Consider the following 23,202-nt stretch of genomic DNA (forward strand, 5'->3'; position numbering starts at 1 on the left):
AATATGATTTAGTGACATATCATTAACTGCAAACATTTATTTCAATTCATTCTTCAATACTCTTTTGTTTGCCTACAGACTGAGATTTTACGGACTGTTTTGCAGCCCTTTGTATAAAGTATGTTCCAAGGTGGACACCTATGAAAGACACCCCAGCTACAAGAAGCCAGTTCTTTCTAATCCAACTGGTGCTTTTCATTTCTTCTTTTGATATCAAGCTCTGATTCAAAGCTGCTTCTTTCTGTAAGAAATAAAAATACAACATTTTAGAGAAATAATTCTACATTTTATAGACTGCAATTTAATAATTTATTTTAATGCTCTGCTCCATATATATATATATATATATATATATATATATATATGAACTCAAACTGTCCCAAGCCTCCAGAATATGAGAGAGTAAACCAACTAAGACTTAATATTTCTTTATTGTTCAATGAATCTCTCCCATAAGAAAAAGTACTTTGGGCTGGGGTTGTGGCTCAGTGGTAGAGCGCTTGCCTAGCATGTGCGAGGCCCTGGGTTTGATCCGAAGCACCACATAAAAATAATAAATAAAGATACTGTGTCCAACTAAAAAATAAATTAAGAAAAAAGTACTTACATTTCATTGACTTGGGAACAATACAGCTAGGAAGGCTAGAGTACAATAATTTGAATAGGGCACACTTCTAGAGAGACATGTACTATTATAAAATCAGGAATCTGGTTTCTGAGTCTTAGTGTCAAATATTTTTTAATCTTTTACAGGAAGATTTAACATTATGTTTTTATAACTTTTCTCTGCTTTGGGGTCTGAAAAAAAATGAATTTATATCAAATTGTGCTTGTAAATAATTATGAAAACAAGATAAGTGTTGTACTAATACATAATGTACATTTAGCTGAACCAATCTGTACCACACACTATATCAATGTACATATCATATCTTAAATATTGGCTAAAATCAGAGCTGATTTTTAAAAAATATCTGTATCTTTAGTTGTAGTTGGACACAATACCATTATTTTATTTATTTTTATGTGGTGCTGAGGATCGAACCCAGAGCCTCACACGTGCTATGCGAGTACTCTATTGAGCCACAACCCCAGCCCCCAGAGCTGATTTTTTTTTTATAGATACACTCTATCAATCACTGATTTTCAGTTTTTGATGTTCTAACCAACTAATTATTACCAAAATGCTGGCTAATGACAATAAATACAAAAACTAAGGAACAGGCAAAATAACAAAGAGAAAAAGTAGGATCTGATTTACAACTTTTATCTCAAAAAGTCTACCTACCATAAAGTGTTATCATATACCAAGTGGACAAGAAGAAATACAGTAATAGATGCCCTAAGAAGGTGATAAATAGTGTACTTGAGAGATAAAATCCTGACACCTTAATCACAATGTGTGAAAACAAAAACCTCAGATCACAAGCCTTAACCTTTCGAGGACTGGTGTTTTGAAGGTTTAGACTATAATTAGTTACTTTCTGAAATACACAAAATATGCAGCTTTGTGAAGAGTATTCACCATTAATAAAACTAACTACTCATCCCAAAGTATTTCTTAAGGTAGATTATGGCACAGTATGGTGATATAGACCAAAATGGTGATCTGAGGACATGCAAAGAGGTGAGGAGAAGAGGGAATGTTATGCAAACTGCTATTTTGGTTACTGCTCTCAATTTAGTTAAAGGGCTGTAACCATGGCAACAGGGCTCAAATAAAGAAGGCAACTATCGCCAGCCTTATTCCTAACCTAAAGGAACTTTAAAAAAAAAAATAACATCAGGAAGGAAAAAAACAAAAACAAAAATTTTGTATTTTATCCCAGGAACAGTCAAGATATCGAAGTATAATTTCAGATTCAGTAAAATCTGAGAAACACACTTAATGAAACCTTAGGTATATATGGTAATTTGCACGTTTTAAAATTTATACATATATAAACAATAATACAAACTTTGATTAATAAAATAATTTTTCTAGTTAGAAAAGCTTTTCAATGTATAACACCACATTATTTTTCAAAGTAGAATGCCACATTGGCAACTTTAACAGTCCTAAGGTAACACGACCAGTAATCACGTCTTATGGCGACTAGTATCTGTACAAACTGAAAAGGGAAGAAATCACTGAAAGTGTTGGTGACACCCAAATCATTTTGATGAGGTAAAAACTTACTTATTCATGGTCACTCATTTAGACCTCAACAAATTAATGTATAAGAAAAAGAAATGAAACAAAATATTGGGGCTGATTTGGAGAATATGTTTGGAGGTGTCAGTTCAGCCCTATTAAAACTTTTTTTTGGGTGATACTGGGGACTGAAACCATGGTCATTCTATCACTGAGCTACATCCCCAGCCTTTTTTATTTTGAGACAGGGTCTTACTAAATTGCTGAGGCTGGCCTCGAACTTGAGATCCTCCCGTCTCAACCACGTGAACAGCTGGCATTACAGGTATGTACCATCACGCCTGGCCAAGAATCTCTTATGTGACCCATAATTCTAAATTCTGATTGTTCCTAAATGCACAGGGCTGGCAGATGATTTTTTTAATTGTTTTTCAACAATGGATACTTAGCTAAAATAACAGTAAAACTTACATGACTGCTTCCCAAATTAAGAGATAATATACCATATATAATATACCCAATATGATTTAAAGAAATAAAAACAGGTAAAAAGTTTCTCCTAAAAGGATTTAGGGTTCTTTAGAAAAATGGTTGATTTTAGGTCTGAAGCAAGAAATGCACAAATTGAGCTACTACAAGTTTTCTGTCAAAAACTAAGGATGTTATCAAAGACTCCGTGGGTTATATCAAAAGGTCACAGGGAAAAATAAGTTGTAGGAGTCAACTTGGACAGAATCCAAGATGGGACAATTTGAGCACTAAACAAAATGGTGGCTGTAATGGATTGAGATAAGTGAAATATATGTAAACTCACAAATTCACACTGACATCAAAAACAAAATCCCTAAGCTACTAGAGAACTAAGTCATTATTTTAAAACCCAATAAAGGGAAAAAGAGCATTTATTTTTGTCTTTTCTGTATAAATGTATTTTGAGGTAACCAAATAGTTGAGAGGAAGTTGTTTTACCTAATAAATTACAGAAGGAATGATAAAGAATTTGATACTCCCAATGAAATAATGAATTATGTCATCACACTGGCTGGTTAATTAAGTCCAAGATTCACAGGCAGCCTGCTGCCTGTTTTTGTAAATAAAGTTTTTATTAGAATGTAAATAAGGCTTATCACACATTGTATATAAATTATTTTATATGCTACAACAGAAAGTTGAATAGTTGGAACAGATTATATGGTTTGCAAGGCAAACTATTTGGTCCTTTTACAGAAAAGTATATCAATTCCAAGATTAGTGCAGTGATCACCAAGAGATGTTAATAATTTATTAAGTAAGGGACTAATGAAGAACTTTATAATGGAGAGATTAGACTGATAACTTACTTATTAATGTTAGCAACGTCAAAATTGGACCAGACGTTATATGTGAAACAACATTAATACCTAGGAGATATATCCTATCCATGGAGTCTTCTTATTTTTAAAAAATTAGGCCAATTTCAAGTAAACTTTTTGATTTAACTTCCAGATTACAGAAAATCAGGGGAGAGAGGAATTCGTTAAATGACAAAACAAACAAACAAAAAAACGTGCAACTGACCAAATTCAGAATGTTTTTAAAAAAGTAGACCAGCAGGGGATATTTAATAGTTTTGAAAGAGATATTATTTATCAAATGCAGTATATGTGGATTTTGTTTGGATATGAATTCCAATATATTTTTAAAGACAAATACATAAATATAAACATGGCTCTGGGTATCAAGTTAAAGTAAGGAATTACTGACAATTTTCTCAGTGTGATAATGCAAATGTGGTTGTATGTTTATCCATGTGTTTGCTATTACTGTTAAAGGATGTATCCTGAAGAGCTACACAGTGGTGCTTGGGAGTTGCTATAAAATATTTTAGCAATTAAAAAAACTGAAAGGATGAATAAAAGATTGGCAAAATGCAGGAAAGTGTCAGAGATGGGTGATGGCCACTTGAGGGTTCAGTAGTGTATCTTTTATTTTTAGGTCTGTTTATAATTTTCTATAATAAAAGTAAAAATAAAAAGGGAAAAAATATAGTATATTCTTTTGATGTACTTCAAAAACTATTTGGAATCAAGTGTTTAATCCACTCTAAAATCTGGTTTTAACTTTTGCTTACCCAAAGCCTGTTTAAATATCTGCTTCCATTTGCCTGACCAGTGGTATTCACTTCTAAGACTATCTTAACCATTGCTGCATTGACATTTAAAGCTTTTACTGTATTCGCCTAATCTTTTAAAGGAGATAACTTCTTTTTTCAACTTTATTTCTCCTCCAAAAATACCTTAACTCATATTCCTCATATTTCTTTTTGCACAAGGAAATCTCCCTCGCAATGTTTGGCTATACCTGGCCCTTATGCTCTTATGATGTGAGTTACAGGGAAAAACATCAACTACAATATACATACACTATCATGTTCTCATGACCTTATACATAAAAATGAAGCATCTAATAAATGCTGTAACTCTCTGCTCATATCCTTTAAAATTCCTCCTACAAAAAGAAAATTTTACAAGGAATATCTGAGGGGTTATTCTTTTAAGTTCACTTTTTTATATTAAATAAGTATCTAATATTTTAAACCACACTTTCCCATTTTTCCTTATGAATATTTAAAAATTAAATCTTGATTTAATATAATGTTGCAACCAGTAATTATATCATAGTCTTATCACAAGTCAAAATTTCACACCTCTTATAAATTAAGAAAATTGGATCAAGGTTCTGCTTGTATTAAGGAGCAAAACCTTAAAATGACCTACCTTATGCCAAAATTTAAAGAATGATCCTTACCTCAAAATCCAAAAAGTGTATTAAAATGGAAAATATTTTACAATTATAGGGTCACATTATCTGGAACACTTAAGGCCAGATGAGTTTCACAGTTCAGAATTTCTTGGATTTTACGAATATAATGTTGTATAAACATCTATAATCAAAAAGTTAGTACATATCCATAGTCAATGACTATGATGTAGTACAATACTCATAATCAAACATAACATTTCTGCAGTGAAATTAAAAATTTCATTTTAAATGAGATAAACACTATAAATTACCTGATGTCAATTAAGATCAAGTTTTATGGTCAAACAAGTTAGGACAGTCATTTTGGTTTTTAGAACTACTTGGATTTTGGAATTATAAATGAGGGACTATAGCTCTGAATTAATTAACTTCATTCTTTTAGTTTTAGTGACTCTCAAAAGGAACAAATTATTTTAAAGCTAAAATAATAGATGCTAAGGAATGAAACAACTCATTTTATCTGTCTTGGAAAAAAGAAGAATGTGGGTCATGATAAAAGCAACAGCTCACTTGTGAATTTGTTTTTTTTCTTGCCAGTGCTCTATAAAATCAAGTTTCCCACATTGGAACATACAGTTTGGTTGAACAGATTAAAGGAAACTTACCTACTATTTCCCTTGGATTTGGCTCTTCGGTGGACTTGTGAGTGCTAGACTATCGGGCTCAGGAATGTTGTTCTTATTAGGTACTTGGAAGACAGGGCTGCTTTTGATTTTGTGCCACCCCAAATGTATGAGCCCGATTAAAGGTACCATAACAATCAGAACTTTGTAGTCTCTCAAGAAGTTCTGAAAGGTCATAGTCCTTTGGCATCAGTGTACCTAGGAAAAGATTACAAAACAGACTCCTCAAATTGAATCTACAAACCCCTACAAGCACTACACAGCACACCAATAAGAGATGACTTAAACAATTTTAGTTATAATATGTAAAAGAGATATATTGTAGACACAAAGGGATATCAGGAACTCAGGATGGGGAGACATACAAAGCAATTCTTAACTTTTAGTCAATGACATTATCAGCAGAGAAAGATACATACACCTTTTAATTTAATTAATTTTTGATCCATTGGGGATCAAACCCAACATTGCGCTGTAGGGCAAGTGTTATAACACTCAGCTCTCTCTTGACTCTTATTTTTGTTTTTCATAATTATGTTCAGTCACAATTTTGAACAGAATAATCAACTTCTTAATCTTTAAACATGCAGTAACAGGGGCTGGGATTGTGGCTCAGTGGTACAGCACTCGCCTAGCACAGCTGGGTCCCGGGTTTGATCCTCAGCACCACATAAAAATAAAGGCATTGTGTTGTGTCCATTCACACCTAAAAAATAAATTAAAAAACAAACGAACAAACAAAAATGCAGTAACAGTTTAGGTTCCCCATTGCAAAATGATTTAAGGGATGTTTCAGTGAGATTAGAATGACTAAGTACAGATTCCAATTGCAGCAAAAAACCCTGCTTTGGGAGCTCTGAATCAGAATGAATTAATGTTATGTCCACACTTAGGTATTCAACCACTGCATTTTAGAATGTTTGCCATGAACTACTAGTTATTATCAAACCAGTTTGCAGAAGATATTGGGGCTAGAAAATAGTCTTGTTATATAAAGCCAGTTGGTATTTAAAATAGATTTTTTTCTTATCTTTGATTTGGAAAGCATGGTCCAGGAAAGCTCTGTTCTGAAATCTGTTCATTTTTGTGAACTCAAGTCCAGATAACCTTTAAAGCTTCCTTACACTTTTATATTTAAGGGGCACTCATTAGTGACTACCTTATAGATTGTGATGATACAAATGGTCTCATTCTTCAAATTTCTTTTTAAGCCCAGAAGGATACAGCCTGTTCCATCCTGTAGGTCATGCCAAAAATTTGCTTCAATTGCACCTATGAGTTATTTGGTATAATGAAATCTCCTAAATTACTATACATTTTGTATAAATGTCACTAGAAAAATGTCTAAACAGAATTTCTATTTATTTAATAATACTTAAATCAGTATTAAAATACAGTAGTACTGAGCTAAAAAGCCTGAACTGTGTTCTGTGTATTAAAAATAAACAGAAGGCTGCAAGCATTATGCTTATAAACAAACATATTATTCCCAGCAACAGAAAACATTTCTCCCCAAGGTCTAAATTCACATATTGTAAGGATTCTGCTGCTAAACTTAATGCACTAGATGAAGAAAACATGACCTACTTTGAAATTGAAAGTATTTTATATGGGCTTTCTGTTTCTAAAGTGCTCTGGTATCCTGAAAACTTTGCAACCTTTAGGGACTATACCTTTTGTGTGTGTGTGTGTGTGTGTGTATGAAGTGGGGGGATTACCAAGGATTAAACTCAAGGTTGCTCTACCACTAAGCTACATCCATGGACCTTTTTAAAGTATTTTGAGGCAGGGTCTTGCAACCTGCTCAAACTTGTGGTCCTCCTGTCTTAGTCTCCCTAGTAGCCAGGACTGCAGATGTGTGCCACTGTCCCCAGATTGAGACTATATCTTTTATTGCTAAAATTATGTTTCATTTTTGGAGGAAATCAATCATAAATACCTGTCATATGATGAATTTGATTGTGAAGCCCACTGTGCAAACATCTTTATAGAGTGTTTGAGATTTGATAATAATACAATAACTGGGAGAGGGAATTAGGTAACTTGGAGTAATGAGGGAGGAATTCTAATAAGGTTTACTTGCTAAAGGAAGGACAAGAGCTGCACTAAAGTCAAATGGCTTGTGTTGACTGACATGTGACATTCTGGTCCACAACGTACATTGAACTAAAGGTCTAGAAGAGAATGCCATTGTTTGGATAGGTGTTTCCCAAATGCCCAATTGCTAAAGGTTTGGCTGCAGGCCTATCATGCTAATGGAGGGTGCTAGAACGTTTAAGAGGTGGGGCCCAGTGGAAGGAAGTTAGTTTTTCACTAGCTAGGGCCCTTGAAGGGGCCCCTGGGACCCCTGCCTCTTTCCTGCTCTGCTTCCTGGTCACCACGAGATGAGCAGCTTCCTCCACTATATTCTTCCACAATGATGTACCGCCTTGCCACAGACACACGAGCAATCAACCAACCAGTCTGAACGTCCAAAACTGAGAGCTAAAATAATCCTTTCCTCCTTATAAATTGATTAATCTCAGGTATTTTGTCACAGTGATGGAAAGCTAACAGAGACATTTCATTCAAATCCAGTCTTCTCAGTACTCAAGATGTCTTTAGTACCTCTGCCATTTCAAAATGAGGTTATAAAGCCACATTACTTTTAACTGATGACATCTCTGCTATTCACCATTTACTTCTCCATGATCACTAACATTATTCTAACATCTGTTAGTTTTTTTCTCTGAAAATCATAAGCTTTTAGAAAAGCAGCTTACAAAAAAAATGTTTGGTCAAAGGATATAATTATAAAATAGGGACTAATAAACTCTAAATTTCAGAATGAATTAAACTCCTATTTATAACAGCAATATTTGTAAATGTTTGCTGTTCTCTATATAGAGATCATAGTGTGATGTGATGTATTGTGACCCATCCTTGATAAGAGTGAGAGCGGGGTATCAGACTAGGATCAAGTTAGCCCCCATATTCTGGATATTTGTGAGTTAAAGACAAAAGAGGTAATATATTTTTATGTACACTGTGTTTAATAGACTTATTTTTCTTTCCATCTGGACAACTTGAGGAGCTATGTATCCTTTATGAGATTTAGATTTAGTTAAACCTAGGAATTATTACCTATTGTGGTTGAAAACTATTTGTCAAACATCACTGAGGCCCATGCAGCAATTCCGGGTTACTAATACTGATTTAAATTAACTGCTTTAATGTTTACTGAACACCTGAGTGTTCTCATTTCCTTGATCTCACATATTGATTTGGTTAATGGAGGTGAGAGAGCAGGAAACTATTTTCTGACAGATTATCCTGTTGTCCTTTAAGAGGTTTAAAAAATGATTAGGATCAGAATAGAGCTTTTTATTTTACAAAGTCCTTTTATAGTCTTTGCATTTAATCCGCATAAAGAATATGAATACATACTAGTTCATCCCTGCCCAGCAAGGTGGAACATGCACTCTTTTAAAATGGCACTGACATGTAACTTACTACTTTACTTCCCTGAACAGCTTCCCAGCATATTATGTGTCTTCTATTGCCTGAGTAAGGCTCACAGCTAGTTTTAAGAAAAAGGCAATATAGTTCTAAAATTTCATATTGGATATGGGAGTGAGGAAATGTGTGATTCATTTTGTCCATAACCTCTTGTGGAGCTTTTAAAATCAAACACATTTTGGGGATGCAATTTTAACACTATTTCTTCTCAAATTTTCTTTGGGTTTTTTCAAAATGAAAATTGGCATTACTGCCCTTTTCTAATATTATAGGCTTACTTTTTAAAATTAGTAAGTAAGGAAAAGGAATAAGGAAATAAGAAAAATAAATCTAAAATCTTTTTGGTTTAAAAAAGGGAATCATGTAGTTCACTGGTAGAGCATTTGCCTAGCATGTGTGAGGCACTGGGTTCAATCCTCAGCACCTCATATAAATAAATGAATAAAATAAATGTCCACCAGCAACTTAAAAAAAAAGGAATTATATAACATATATATTGTTTTGTAATCTTTTCTTCTCAACTTCATTATCATTTTTTATTGCTGTACAGCATTCGCTTCTATGGAGACAGCCTAATTTGACCAATTCCTGTTGACAAATATTCTTGTAAATATTGATCTTCACTACATGCTGCTTTTCAGGATAATTTTTTCAGGATAATTCAAAGAGTTAACAGATTTTTTAGCTTTTTAAAAAAAATTAGTTATAGATGGACACAATATCATTTATTTATTTTTATGTGGTACTGAGGATTGAACCCAGTGCCTCACATGTACAAGGTAGGCACTCTACCACTGAGCTACACCGCCAGCCCAAAAGGGTTTTTTTTTTTTTTAAATCTTATTATTATTATTATTATTAGTGTTTTTTTTTTTTTTGTGGGTGTGTCTTTTCTGGAACTGGGGGTTGAACCCAGGGCTTTGCGAATGTAAGGCAGACACTTTGCCACTGAGCTACATCTCAGCCCTAACTTGTTTTTAAAATGGACTTGACAAAAGGTTTTAAAAAATCTTGACTTTTACCAAGGTTCATAGTGCTGAGCACAAAGAGACTGGGAGATCCAATTTGGGAAACAAACTTAAAATACATACATTTTACCTTGAGAGTCCTTCCCTCAAAACACTTGGCCAGTCATTCCAAGTGGTGTGGAACTAGCTTACGGATATAAGCTAGCTCAGAGATTCCTGAGTTTGAAACAATTTAAGAATCTGCTTATAGTGAATGATCTGTTTAAAGAGCAATAAAAAGGCTACTCCCTAAAATAAGTCATTTCAAGAGAATGAAGTGAGATGGATAAATCTTAAGTCAAGCAACAAAGGTCAGACATTATTTTAGTCATTGAAATGCCTTTTGTTAGGTTTAGACAAAAATTTAGAGACAATCTTCATTCAGATTATGCTCTTTAATACCTTTCTCTCAAAAATACACATCATGCATTATTCAAAAAGTTTCATATTCATTTTGTTTTGTTTTCATAGCAACTTTGTGAAACCAGAAGACCATTTTATAAATGAGACTCACTAAATGATTGACTCTAGGATTACTGTCAATTAGTTGTGGCACTCAATTTTGGTTCTGGGATCTTAAAAGGCTCAACTGATATTCTATTAAATAGTTCTCAAAAGTCAAACATTAGCATCCTGTCAGGCACAGTGGGGGTGGTGCACACCTGTAATTCAAGCAGGAAGCTGAAGCAGGAGGATCACAAGTTTCAAAGCCTGCTTCAACTACTTAGTGAGGCCCTAAGCAACTTAGTGAGAACCTGTCTCTAAATAAAATATTAAAAAGGATGGGGGATGTGGTTCAGTGGTTGAGCACCCCTGGTTTCAATCCTCAGAACCAAAAACAAATGAACAAATAAAACAACAACAAAAAATTGCATCTCAGCCTGACAGTACAGTCTCAGAATTTCCAGGGCATGATGAGGACAAGAACATCAGAGTATGTGGTGGTCACTGAGGTCAACTAGCCTAGCATGTCAACCTGGCATAATCTGATTCTCATGCCAAGTATGTCAGTGTTCTTAACAGTGGTCTCACGTCACCTGTTCAAAATTAGAGGACAACAGTGTCCAGATCCTCCAGAGTTAAGATTAGCTGGGCTGTTTAGCTCATTTTCTTTAGTTTAGTTCTCAACACAGAATGGACAGGAAGATGTTAATGAACCTAAGGGGAGGAAGCCTGCTATACCTCCAACTCATTACAAATGCTGCAATCTTTTTGAGTACTTACAAACGTAAAGGTCAAGAAAAGAAAATATTGAGACTTATACTTTCGACCATATTCTCTTTTTTCTTTCCTTTCTCTTTTTGTTTTTGGTGTGTGGTGATGGGTATTGAGCCGGGGTGGGGCTAACAAATGCTAGGTAAGTGTTCTATCATTAAGCTAAACCCCAGATCATATTCTTCCTTTAATTCATCTAAGATGACAACTTTTCCTTTCCCTAGTTTGCATTAAAGAGATTACTGCTTCTTCAGTTTCTATCATTAGGGTCTCTGATGAGTTTTCTGGAATCTGTTACATTCCAAGCTAAATCAAGTTTTCCAGGTGACAAAACTGGATAGTAAGGTAAAGGGCAATAAGCAGTTATGTTTCCTTGAAAATCTCAAACAGCTGGCTCTAGGTTGTCAGATTACTCTTTCTATGTAGCACAGTGTCAAATCCATCAAGTTTTATTATTTCTCATTACAAAATTAGATCTACAAAAATCTAGCTACAGGGAATATTTTATCAAAGATTCTCATTTTGCCTATGGGGCTTGCTGGGCGCCATCTGCTGGTGTTTGGACACAGTGTAAGGTAAATTAAAAAAAAAAATCTTCATTGCTACTCTGCTTAAAATACTTGAAAAACAGTTCTATTAGCTTGAATAAAATATAATTTAATCATGAAGTCATTAGAAAGTCAGACAATTAATCAACCCATCTTCTGTGATTAAATTTCATGAAATTTACTGGGACTACACAAAGCCTTTTCTTTTATGATTATAATGTTGGCCTCAGGTATTTGTGAATTTCTCATTCTAAATTCCAATCATTTTTATCCTCAATTTTTAATACAGAAGTTCAGATTTTGGCACTTTTGTGTACACATTAGAAAGGACAGCAAAAAAAGCTAGAAGAAAAGATTTTGAGAATTTTTACCATAAAGAAATGACAAATGTTTGGGAAGATGGATCTGTTTAACTGAATTTATACATGTATTGAAACATTACATGATTCTTATTATTATTATGGTATCTCATTCTTATGTACAATTTTTTATGTTTTTACACATCCATTAAAATTTTTTTTTAAAAATTAATGTTATTTTCATACATAATCAATTGACCAGCATGGGAAAAAACAGTATTTTCTTTTTCTGTCACCGAAAATAGAAAATAACATCAGTTTTGCTAGACTTTTCCAGTTTTGTTAAAAAACAAAGACTAGAGATATTCTTTAATTCAGGAAGAATGAATCCTACAAAATCCTACCACTGACATTACCCCACCATTCAAGGTCAGACTGACCTACATCCAGCAGCCAGGCTGCTGAGTACAGATATATCAAAAATGTATCTGTACAGATATATCAAAAATCATCTGTACAGTGAAGGTTAAAATGAATACATGTAAATACTTTATGGTTTTTACTATTCCCTCTTGCTTTGTAAATTCAATGTATTTATAATTAAAAATGATATACTAAAAGTATCATAAATCTTACATGGGAGGTTCACTAATTGTAGGAAGTTCAAAATATGAAGTGAATCACTGACTAGTGACTAACAAGACATGAGAGTCAGCCTACTGGCAGGCTGTGTGACTTATCAGAGTTGTCTCAGAATTCGTCCATCCCCTTTTGCTGATTTTACATTATGGCTGTCACTTGATCCTGGGGTTGGTGGGAGAGAAGGGGATGTATATCATGCAAGTAGCCAGACTGCTCCAGTTTAAAGTCCAGTTGATTTGGACCTTAGTGTTTCAGCAGTGATTCATAGGTCCCTGGTCTTCTCTGAATTCCCAAAGGACTAATTTCTATTTCTTACCATTGCTGAGATTTTCATTTTTTTCTTTGTTTCTCTTTCTGTGGATAACCTATTGACCAGAGGACATTGTGGCTATGGGGAATTAACACCCTTAACATTCTGCCCCATGTGCAAAAACCTATCTGTCTCAGACCTCAACCTCCTTTTCCATTGTCTAAAAGGAGGAACTAGTACTCCAGTCACTTATGTTCCAGTCCCACTTTCTACCATGTCTTCAGGGTTCTAATGCCATAATCTCCTCTCTTCTATCTCCAACCTCCCATTCTTCTTCCTTTGCATAACCACAGCCAATTTTCTTCATTGAAGAGAACCAAATGGAAACTCCCTAAAGCAACTGCCCTTTACCATATAATTGCATTCTTTTCAAATAATGCACCTTTTTCTAGGGTATCTTCTCATTCCATCTTCAAACCCAACTAATCTGCTTTTGTTCCATTCTCCATGGAAATTACTCTGACCATAAAGATCACTGCCTTAGTCACTCTCCATCACTGTGATAAAACAGTTGAGAAAAACAACTGAAAAGCAGACAGGCTTATTTTGGCTCATGATTTCAGTCCACGGTAGCCTGGCCCCATTGCTTTGGGTCTGCAGCAGCACAGTACACCATGGTGGGGAGCTTCCAATTGCTCACCTCACAGTTGGTGGGAAAAGAGAGAGGGAGAAATGGGATGGAGACCTAATATCCCCTCAGGGGCACATCTCCACCGGCCTAACTTCCTTCCACTTGGCCCCAAGTCCTAAAGATTCCACTGCCTCCCAATAGCAATACAGGATGACTGACAACCAAGCTGTTGGCTTTGGGGGACATTTAAGATCCAAACCATAACAATCACCACCAACCCATCTCTTTACTTGATCTCTCTGAAGCATTTTATGTTTTTAAAACTTGTTAAGGACTTTGGACTCTGTCCCCTCTCAGTTTTCTTTAATGACTCCTTGATTTCCACCTACCTATTCATCCTCATCAAAGATCAGTCTTTGGTTGATTCTAGGTGGTTTCTTCACACTCTGTATTTGTATTATAAAGCATCCACTTAGGGCCCCTGCACCTTCACCTCTGGCTTAGATCTGTCTCTGGCTTAGACCTGTCCATAAGTCCTATCCAACTGATACTGTTCACTTTTCACTTGTTTCCCAAAATGGTTTAAAATCATTGTTTAAATCCTTTCCTTCCCAAAGTGCTGTTCTACTTAAATTTCCTATATATTTTTTAAAAAAGGCATTATATATTAAGCCATTTGATCCAGAAACCTCGATATAGTGGATCCTGCCCTTTTCCTCACTCTGCAAGTTGGTTTCCACATCCTGCCATCTGACATGATCTTTCCCCATGGCCACAGTCAGACCCTCACTGGCTTCTCAAATGACCTTCTTGCTTAGTCCACTAATTCCCAACATGGTCTCTTCAACAGTAGCATGAGCCATCACCAGGGAACTTACTAGAAATGCAAATTCTCAGGTTGCCTCTGGCCCACTGAATCATAAACACTAAGGCGGTGCCAAGTAATCTGTGCTTTAATACATTTTCTAGATAATTCTGAAGCTAAAGTTTAAACCACTGTTCCAGTCAACTCCCACTAATGCATTTTTTACTTTAACACATTTTGCAAAACAAAACAAAAATCAAACCAAATGCAATTGTGCTTCTGCCTTGCTCAGAAGACTTTAGGGACATTTTTGACTGGAGGGTAAAATCTAAATTTCCTAATACAGCATAAAAAGTCCATCAGGATTTAGTTTCTGCCTGCCACTTTTCAGAATGTAATGTACAATAAATCCTTTTAGTAGGAATGCATTGCCATGTGGTGATTAAGGAGCTGTAGAATCATACCACTTGGACTGAATCTCTACCTTCCCACTTTACCTTTGGCCACCTGGCCTTGGATGAATCACTTAATCTCACTATGCCTCAGTACTATCATTCAAAAAAGGAGCATAATAGTGACTTCCATATCACAAGGTGGTTGTGCAGTTGGCACAATACCTGGCACTTAGTCTGGGCTCAGTGCTGGCTAGCTATTATTATTATTATTTTGATTATTTGGAAATAAAAAAAAAATCTAGCATTAATATGGAATGTAACAAGATCAGAAGAGGACATGAATGAATGCCCCACTTCTCTGGGAAATCAGAAAGGAGTAAAAATACCTAGACTCTCAAGAAAGAGGTTCTGCGGTTTTTAGGGGTATTTCTATTGTGAAAAACGGTGTGATTCTGTAATCAAGAATCTAAGATGAATTAGGACATTTAACAATCTAGTTTGTGAGAGCTAGGTAAACTAACTGTGAAAGAAATAGGAACACTAAAAGAGCAAAGTACAAAGATGGGAATCATTTCGTGTTTGTTTCTGCAATAATAGCTAATAAAATTATGGTTGTCAAATGATTAAATGTGAGTCCTAGTGCGAAAGAGACTTGACCTTCATTTTCAGAAACACTAGTTATTTAAGAGCAAAGGCTTTGAGTAATGATAAGAATCAATTCTAACCTCCATCACAAATAAGTTATCAACTTTGTCAAACTCTTTCCTATCTCAATTTTGTAATCTGCAATATGGAGCTACATTATGAAAATTAGAGATATATATAATATATATATTATATATATCCATATATATAATATTCATAGCTTAGTAAAGTGCCCAGTATGTGGGAAGTGCCCAATACATGAAAGCTATTACTAGTGAAGTATATTAGCTCTAATATACATCATATATAAACAGGAGTCTAGAGACTCCTGTTCAATCAATGCCATTAATATTCTAATATTTGGTTATAATTTATAAAATTAGGAAATATTGTAAAGATTGATCCAAATACAATCATGTCTCTATGCCCACATCATTTAGGGCTTACCAACTTTGAAGGATGTGTGACATGAATTTTATTCACATGTTCACTTACTCTTCTTGTCTATTACATGCTAGGAATACCACGATAGGCTCAAGGGAAAACACCAAGATCAATAAGGCATGATTCTTGACTTTTAGAAGAATACAGGCTTGAGAAGGAAAAAAGAACTCAAAATACTACTGTATAAAATCTCTGCTTGAGTTGATTCATTTTCAAAACCATACTTATTTTCTCTATATTCTTTGAATTCATCTCAAAAGAAAAAAAAAAATCCCTCTTTTTCTTTTGTTTTTGCTTTGCTTTTTGGTATTGGGAATTGGACCCTGGGGGTTGTTTTACCACAGAGCTACAACCTCAATCTTCTTCTTCTTTTTTTTTTTTTTTTTTTTTTGAGACAGGGTCTGGCTAAGTTGCCAGGGATGGCACTAAACTTGAAAATCCTCCTGCCTCAGCCTCTGAAGTAGCAGGCAATACAGGCTTGCACCACTGCACCTGTCTTGCTACTAGACTTATTTCTATCTGCCTAATTCTGCTTCCTTTCTTCATTGGTGATGATCCAAAAAAGTCCTCTCAAATACTCTGCCCACAAATCTCAAAGTCTGCTTCTCAGGAAAAATAACCTAGATTCTAGAAATATCTTGTTCATTTATGGGTGTACATGTTTACCCTTTCTCCCCCCCCCCCCCCATCAAGCTCCAGGATCTGCCTGCTGGTCACTGCTGTATCTTCTAAATCATTGTCACAAACACTCACATATACATTCCTTAATGGAAAAATTGATCATGTTAATGAATGAAACTGCCACACTAAGTTTCTGAAATAGCAACAGAATTTGGGGTTGGTCCCATCTGTGAGAAAGATGAACATGATCTCAAGGGATCTCTTCCATTTTCAATGTATTTCAATCTCCTTAATATTGTCAACAGCCCTAAGTCCTGTTTCTGCTTTCCTACACTTGGTATGACCATGGTGTCAACAGTTCTACCATCCAGTTCCACACCAGGAAGTAGCCTCCATCCTTAACAGCCTAAGAGAAAATATGCATCCTCCCCATTTGGCTGGCCCTTCCCAGTGTAGGAATTACACAGGTCCTGTTGGAAGATGGGACGCATGTGCAATTGGGGCTTTCCCTAGAACACCTTACCCATCTACTGCACAGTGCAGGTGAGTGTGCAGGAAGCTCTATTCCAATTTTGCCTACATATTGAACACCTTTTAGCCATCCATATCTCACCAGCAAGTATTTACAATCTAAGCTATTTTAAATGAAGGTCCTCAGCCTCTTGGAGGGGCAGCCTCCTCCTTGGCTCCGCCCCTAAGGGAAGGGAGGACGCCACGACCTTTGTGTGTGCGCGGGGCGGCGGGGAGACCTACAAGCCTCCTCTCAAGCTGGAGAGAGAGAGAGATGTTCCGCCTGGAGTTCCACCTTTCTCACCTGCCCACCAGCTGCTGCACTTTCCTAGGCCGCCACCGTCGGCACCAGGCACGCGAGACCGCACTTCACTCCGCTGCAGCCCCGGATCCTGGCAACCTTCGCCCCGTGCGGAGCCTTGGCGCATGCGCAGTTCTGCGGCTGGCGCAGGACTGGTCCGTTCTCTTCTCCGCTCCAATGATAGCGGAGGCAGTTACCGGAAAGAACTGGGGCGCAGTTCGGCAAATTGTTGAAACTGAAAACTTAAACACGTCAAATTGGAACAACACATCAAAAGGGTACAGAGTTGTCTTTTGAAGCGCACTTGACGAATATTTACTGGATGAACTGGATACGAGTTAGTCATTCTTGGCACTCTGTGCTACCTGACTTGACCAATCACACAGCGCCTGATTCTGTCGCTCAATACTAGACCCCTCCTCCCTGGACCTCTGTTTTGAAAATTTGGGGGGGAAAAAAAAAGCGATCGCCAAAACTTCCCCGGATTGGCTGGAGAGCGGACATGCGCAGTGATACCTGGTTGCCGTCTTGGACGCTTCCGCCTTCAGTTCTTACGCAAGCCCCAGGACATGGGAAATGGATGCTCTTCACTAATTAATTTTCATGTCCTGTCTCCATTGTTGGTTCGAGGGCGAAACTTTGACTCTTCTGGATCATTCAAAAAATTATGGAGAAGTATATCTTAATTAAAGTTTCTCCGGTATTGTGAAAGCTACCATTTACTCTGCATCCTTATCGAAATCTTCCTTATCGAAAATACTTTTCACCCCACGCTAGTAGTTTCCCGGCATTAATGAAACCACAGAAATACTATTTTACTTTCTTTTGATGACTTCAACTACACTTTAGTGTGGGTAATTGTGATTCGTCACCTGCTATTCATATTCGTGACGTCCCCAGCGTCTGAGCAGTTTGCCTCAGTTGCCATTTTTGATTTGGTCTTTATTGAAAGTCATGAGCTCACGAGCGGAGGCCATTTTTCTTTTGGGCTGATTCTTGCGTTATCCCGGCCCTTTACCGTGTTTTGCCGCCATCTTAAATCCTGGCTCTGGCTTCAGGAGAACAATGAAGCTTCCTCGATCATTTTGTGTTTGGGCGGTGGCTCAGTTCCCAAACGCGCGGGGAGAGCCTGGGAAAAGGGAAGCAGGCTTAAAAATTGAATTCCCCCCAGCTTCTGAAGTTTGGTTTGCGTAACTTGCTTCTTTTTTAGTGTAAGTTTCCCCAACCAGGTACTACTCCGCCTGTGGCCCTGGATAGTAACAAAGCAAACAAAGCCCGAACCCAAACCCGCCACCATCATAGGTAAGAACGTGGAGCTTCTGTCACCCGAGGTGTTCCTTCATTTGAACTGAACTGTTTGCCCATCTTCTCTCCCCGTGTTTTTTTGCTTTGAGTTTTGAGTCTTTTCCGGAGCTTTTTCCCTGAGCTCGTACTTTGTTTTTTATTGTTTTCAAAGAGCTGCTAAGTTATGAAACATCACAGTACAGAAAGCCCGAGCTTTAAAGCGAAAATGTTCAGGAAAATTCTTCTTTTAGGACAAAATGGAGCTCAGTGCACAAGCTCGTCATTGGTATCAAATTATGTGGTCTGCATCCATATGTACAAATAGTGCTTTTCACGGATTATTTGGGGGGTTGACTTAATGTCATTAATTCGGTGCATTCATCGAGTACTTGTTTTAAGCCATAAAGATTCGGCAGTAAATAAATAAATTTTAAAAACCCGAAAAAAAAAATCTATCTCATAGGCCTTAATCACCCTGACATCTACTAGGTTGGAACCAGGAACACAGTATTCAAGGAGTCTTAGCACTGCAGACTATACAAACACACTTATTTGCTTTCACATTTCTCAGCCTCCTCCCCCCCCCCCCTTTTGGCCTGAACTTGTAATAAATCCTGTTGACACTTATTCTTGGGTCCTAGGTATAACCATATTTGTAAGTCAATTGACTGGTGTTAAAACTAGTATTCAAGTTATTGTGCCTTATTGCTCAAAGTGTGGTCCCCCTATTGGCAGCATCAGCAGAACCTGGGTGCTTGTTAGAATGAAGCTTCAGGCCCCACCCCAGATAGTCTGAATCCGAATTTTCTAGAAGAAGTGCTGTTTAAAAGAATGCTGATTCAGGACATGGGGCTAAAGGTATAGACAGTGTATTTTCAACCCGTGTTTCTTAACCATATTAACAATGTGTTATTACTTGTTTTAAATGCAATGGATGTTAGGCATGTTTTCCTCTGATTTTAGTTCATTGACTTGATGTCATGATTCCGATTTAGCATTCCAAAAAGTTGAAAAGAGAATTTGTTAGTCTAGTATGCTTTTATGTTACCCATTTCTATCCAAAATAGAGCTTTTTCTTCAAGTTCTTTCATCCAGTTTACCACTTGTTTGCATTAATAAAAAGGTTATTACTGGCTGGGGATGTGCCTCAGGCGGTAGCGTGCTCGCCTGGCATGCATTTGGCCCGGGTTCGATCCTCAGGACCACATACAAAGATGTTGTGTCCCCCGAAAACTGAAAAATAAATATTAAAAAATTCTCTTTCTCTCTTTAAAAAAAAAGTTTATTACTATGCTTTCTGCTTTCTCATATCCTGTGTACATATTTTTCCCTGTTAAAAGTTGAACTCAAAAATGTGCATGTGGACAGCAATTCATTATTGACTTGGAAAACTTTGGGTCATGCTTTACCAAAGCTGTTTGTGACACCTTCCTTTTTTCTTTGTTCTCCTTTAATGAGAAATCCAAATCAGGAGTTCTCAACTTTGGCTACATGTGTCAATTACCTGGGGAGCTTTTATCAGAGGCTAAGACTCACTGGATGGAATTAAGGAGCCAGTAAGGTATTTGAGAGAATAGCAAATGACATTCACGTTTCTCCTGTTTTCTGTTAGATTTTTTTTTTCTTCTCTCATGGTTTTAATAAAAATGTTTACGGTTTTGGAGGCAGTGAAGAGTATTGAATTGAGAATGTGTGAACCACCTTCCCAATAACTGATCAACCTGTCATGTATTTGTTCTGAGTTCTAAACAGGTTGTCTAGCTTTTTTTTTCTTCCATCTATTAATTAGGACAAGAATAATGAAGGTTGTGAATAATGAAGAATAATGAAGTCTTGTGAATATTTCACATTTTAATGAATACGCATATTCTTAATGTGAGAAGTATTACAGTATGATATTCAGTGCTTCCTATTTTCATTCATTTTGTATATTGTGAGTTGCAGTAGAGCAGGGTGGGCAAGGAATTGAACTCTAGATAGGCTCCCTGAGTTCAAATTCTACCTCCTTTACTTACCAGCTATTTGGCTTTATGTAGATTAACCTTCAGTGCCTCAGTTCCCTTGTTAACTTAGGGTTGATGTGAGGGTTAGATTATACAAGAAAAATATTTAAAACTGTGCCTAGCACATAGCTACAATTATGTAAGTATTAACTCATTATTTTTAAATTATAATTAAATCTTTGGGGTTAAAGTTTGGATTATGTATGCAAATTTACTTTGGAAAGTATTGCAGTTTTATTACTTTTCAGGATATATACCGGTTTGAAAAAGAGAGTGACCTAAACATAGCAGACAGGGAAAAAACTTTTCTTTTTTTAATTAAAGAAACTTAAAAAGCTTTATTGAGATATAATTGTAATAGTGTATATATTTAAGGTGTGCAATTTGATGTTTTTACAAGTGAACACTAAGGAAACCATCACCACGATCAAGTTAATGAATGTAACCATCACCCTGCAAAATTTCCTCTGGATCTTTTGTAACCTATCTGGCTGCTTTCCTCTGGGCAACCTCTGATCTGTTACTGTAGATAAGTTTCCATTTTCTAGGTTTTTGTCTAAAAGGAATCCTTCAGTTTATGTTTTTTGGGAGAGGAGGTCTAGCATCCTTCACTCATAATTATTTTAAGAACCGTCTTTGTTGTATCAATAGCTCATTCTTTTTTTTTTTTTTTTTTTTTGGTACTAAGACTTGAACCCAAGGCGCTTAACCACTGAACCACATCCCCAGCCCTTTAGGAGACAGGGTCTCCTAAAGTTGCTTAGGACCTCACTAAGTTACTGAGGCTGGCTTTACTCTGGATCCTCCTGCCTCAGCTTCCTAAGCTGCAAGGATTGCATGTGTGCACCACCATGCCTGGCTCATTCCTTTTTAATCATTTAGTAGTATCTCATTGGGGGATATCCAGTAATTTGTTTACTTGTTGAGATCCCTTTACATTGTTTTTTTTCACTATGCCCACTTTCACATTGCTTTGTTCTTCTCTGGCTTATTTGAATTAGGAAAAAAAAAAGTCTAATTATGTGGTGATCAAGCCTTTGAGATATGGTGAAACCAAAAGATGACTGTGGTAAAACATGTTTGTGTTTGGGACTTCACCTTTGCCATTGTGTAGTTTTTTAAATTCATCTTTTATGAGTGATCCATGTTATGGCTTTTTAAAAATGCATTATGTGGTCCTATTTTAGTTCAGGGGATGAGCACTTCCTGCCAGGTTCTATCCCCAGAACTGATTGGGGTGGGGGGATTGGAGAGGAAGCACAATCCGTGTATTGATTTTTAGGTAGATTGTTATCTCTTGCTGTGTACATATGTAATCATTTTAAGCTGTATTAAATCTTTGATGTCTGTTTTGGAGATTGAGAATGATAATCCATGCTCATTAGAAACCTACTAATTAGGTAGCAAAGTGGAGATTTATAAAGCCATGCCAGGAATGTCAAAAACTCCCCTTTGTCTATAGATAGAGAGAACCACTTATATTTTGAGTTGATATAAGTACATTTCTAAAGTGTTTTTGCTTCCATTATAGAAAAGTAGGGACTTGTGTTTTTTTATAGTGTTGACATTTTGTGCTTGAATAAATCAGAGCCTGTTTAAAATTGGATTTGACTTATGTTAATTTTAGGGTAATATAAAATAGTTGTAATGTCACAGACATAAAAGTTCAGTTATGTCACTGTTTTGAGTTATTCTCTAGTTAGAAAAGATTGGATATTTTTACAATTAAAAAAATATTTCTGAGTTGGGTGTGGTGGCACATGCCAATAATGCTTACTACTTGGGAGGCTGAGACAGGATGCCAGCCTTGGTAATTTAGTGAGACTGTCTCAAAATACAAATAAATAAATAAGGGCTGGGGGCATAGTTCAGTGATAGAGTGCTTGCCTAGCGTTCATGAGAAGTCTTAGATTCAGTATCCTGTACTGGGAAAAAAAAAAGTTTATTGACATATAATACAATACACTCTCTTGGTGTAACAGTTTTATGAATTTTGACTATTTCATTAAGTTGTTTAACCATCATTGAAATCAGATAAAAGAACAATTCTATTCCTCCCCCTACCAAATTCCCTCTTGCTACCCTTTGGAGTCATGCTCCTCCATCCTTCTACCCTTAGTACTCAATGATCTGATTTTTAAGATGATTGCATTGATGATTACTAGAAGTTTTTTTCCTTTGGTGAAGACAACTGGAAAACACTCATTGTCACAATGGGTATTGGGTTACAAAGTGGATTAATTATGCTTGTGCCCTCTGCGTTCATGATTCTGTTAGGCTGCTGAGCGCCCACTATGCATCAGGCACTGAGCCAAGTACTTACATATCTGATCTTGTATAATCCTCACAGGACCCATGAGGCAGAAATTATTATCCTATTTCATAGATAAGAAAACCAGAGACTGAGAGGAATTGAATAGAATGGGGTCACATGAAAAGGCATAACTTTAAGGGCTGTGTTTCACTAGAAACTGAGGACATGACAGCACCACACGTGAGTGCCTATGTCTGCTTCTGATAAGATATTATCTGATAATTAGATGCT

At 36.3% G+C, this 23,202-nt stretch overlaps 3 protein-coding genes across 7 annotated transcripts in view; 1 reads left to right on the forward strand and 2 right to left on the reverse strand.

Moving 5' to 3' along the window:
* Positions 1-22: 22 nt before the first annotated feature.
* LOC308646461 (uncharacterized protein) lies at positions 23-17,508 on the reverse strand. Of its 3 annotated transcripts, none has more exons than XM_081289382.1 (2): positions 17,374-17,508; positions 23-241 (listed from the first exon to the last, which is right to left on the reverse strand). In XM_081289382.1, the coding sequence occupies exon 2, from the start codon at positions 197-199 to the stop codon at positions 47-49; it is 153 nt and encodes a 50-aa protein (XP_081145508.1). In that variant the 5' UTR covers positions 200-241; positions 17,374-17,508; the 3' UTR covers positions 23-46. The 3 variants fall into 3 exon arrangements, with proteins under 3 accessions (XP_081145508.1, XP_081145510.1, XP_081145509.1); XM_081289384.1 differs by lacking the exon at positions 17,374-17,508 and adding an exon at positions 4,922-5,044; XM_081289383.1 differs by lacking the exon at positions 17,374-17,508 and adding an exon at positions 608-743.
* On the reverse strand, positions 608-17,510 carry LOC308646460 (uncharacterized protein). 2 transcript variants are annotated; one of them, XM_081289381.1, is made up of 4 exons: positions 17,374-17,496; positions 6,191-6,265; positions 4,922-5,757; positions 608-798 (listed from the first exon to the last, which is right to left on the reverse strand). In XM_081289381.1, the coding sequence occupies exon 3, from the start codon at positions 5,734-5,736 to the stop codon at positions 5,545-5,547; it is 192 nt and encodes a 63-aa protein (XP_081145507.1). In that variant the 5' UTR covers positions 5,737-5,757; positions 6,191-6,265; positions 17,374-17,496; the 3' UTR covers positions 608-798; positions 4,922-5,544. The 2 variants fall into 2 exon arrangements, with proteins under 2 accessions (XP_081145507.1, XP_081145506.1); XM_081289380.1 differs by lacking the exon at positions 6,191-6,265 and having other exon boundaries at positions 17,374-17,510.
* Positions 17,511-18,483: 973 nt separating this feature from the next.
* SLX4IP (SLX4 interacting protein) overlaps positions 18,484-23,202 on the forward strand; it is a 196,728-nt gene continuing 192,009 nt past the window's right edge. For both annotated transcript variants that reach the window (XM_081290498.1, XM_081290499.1), the window contains exon 1: positions 18,484-18,672. The gene's annotated coding sequence lies outside the window, so the exon portion shown is untranslated. The remainder of the gene's footprint in view (positions 18,673-23,202) is intronic.

Source organism: Spermophilus citellus (assembly GCF_964194105.1).
Source record: "Spermophilus citellus genome assembly, chromosome: 4".
Classification (NCBI taxonomy): domain Eukaryota; kingdom Metazoa; phylum Chordata; class Mammalia; order Rodentia; family Sciuridae; genus Spermophilus; species Spermophilus citellus.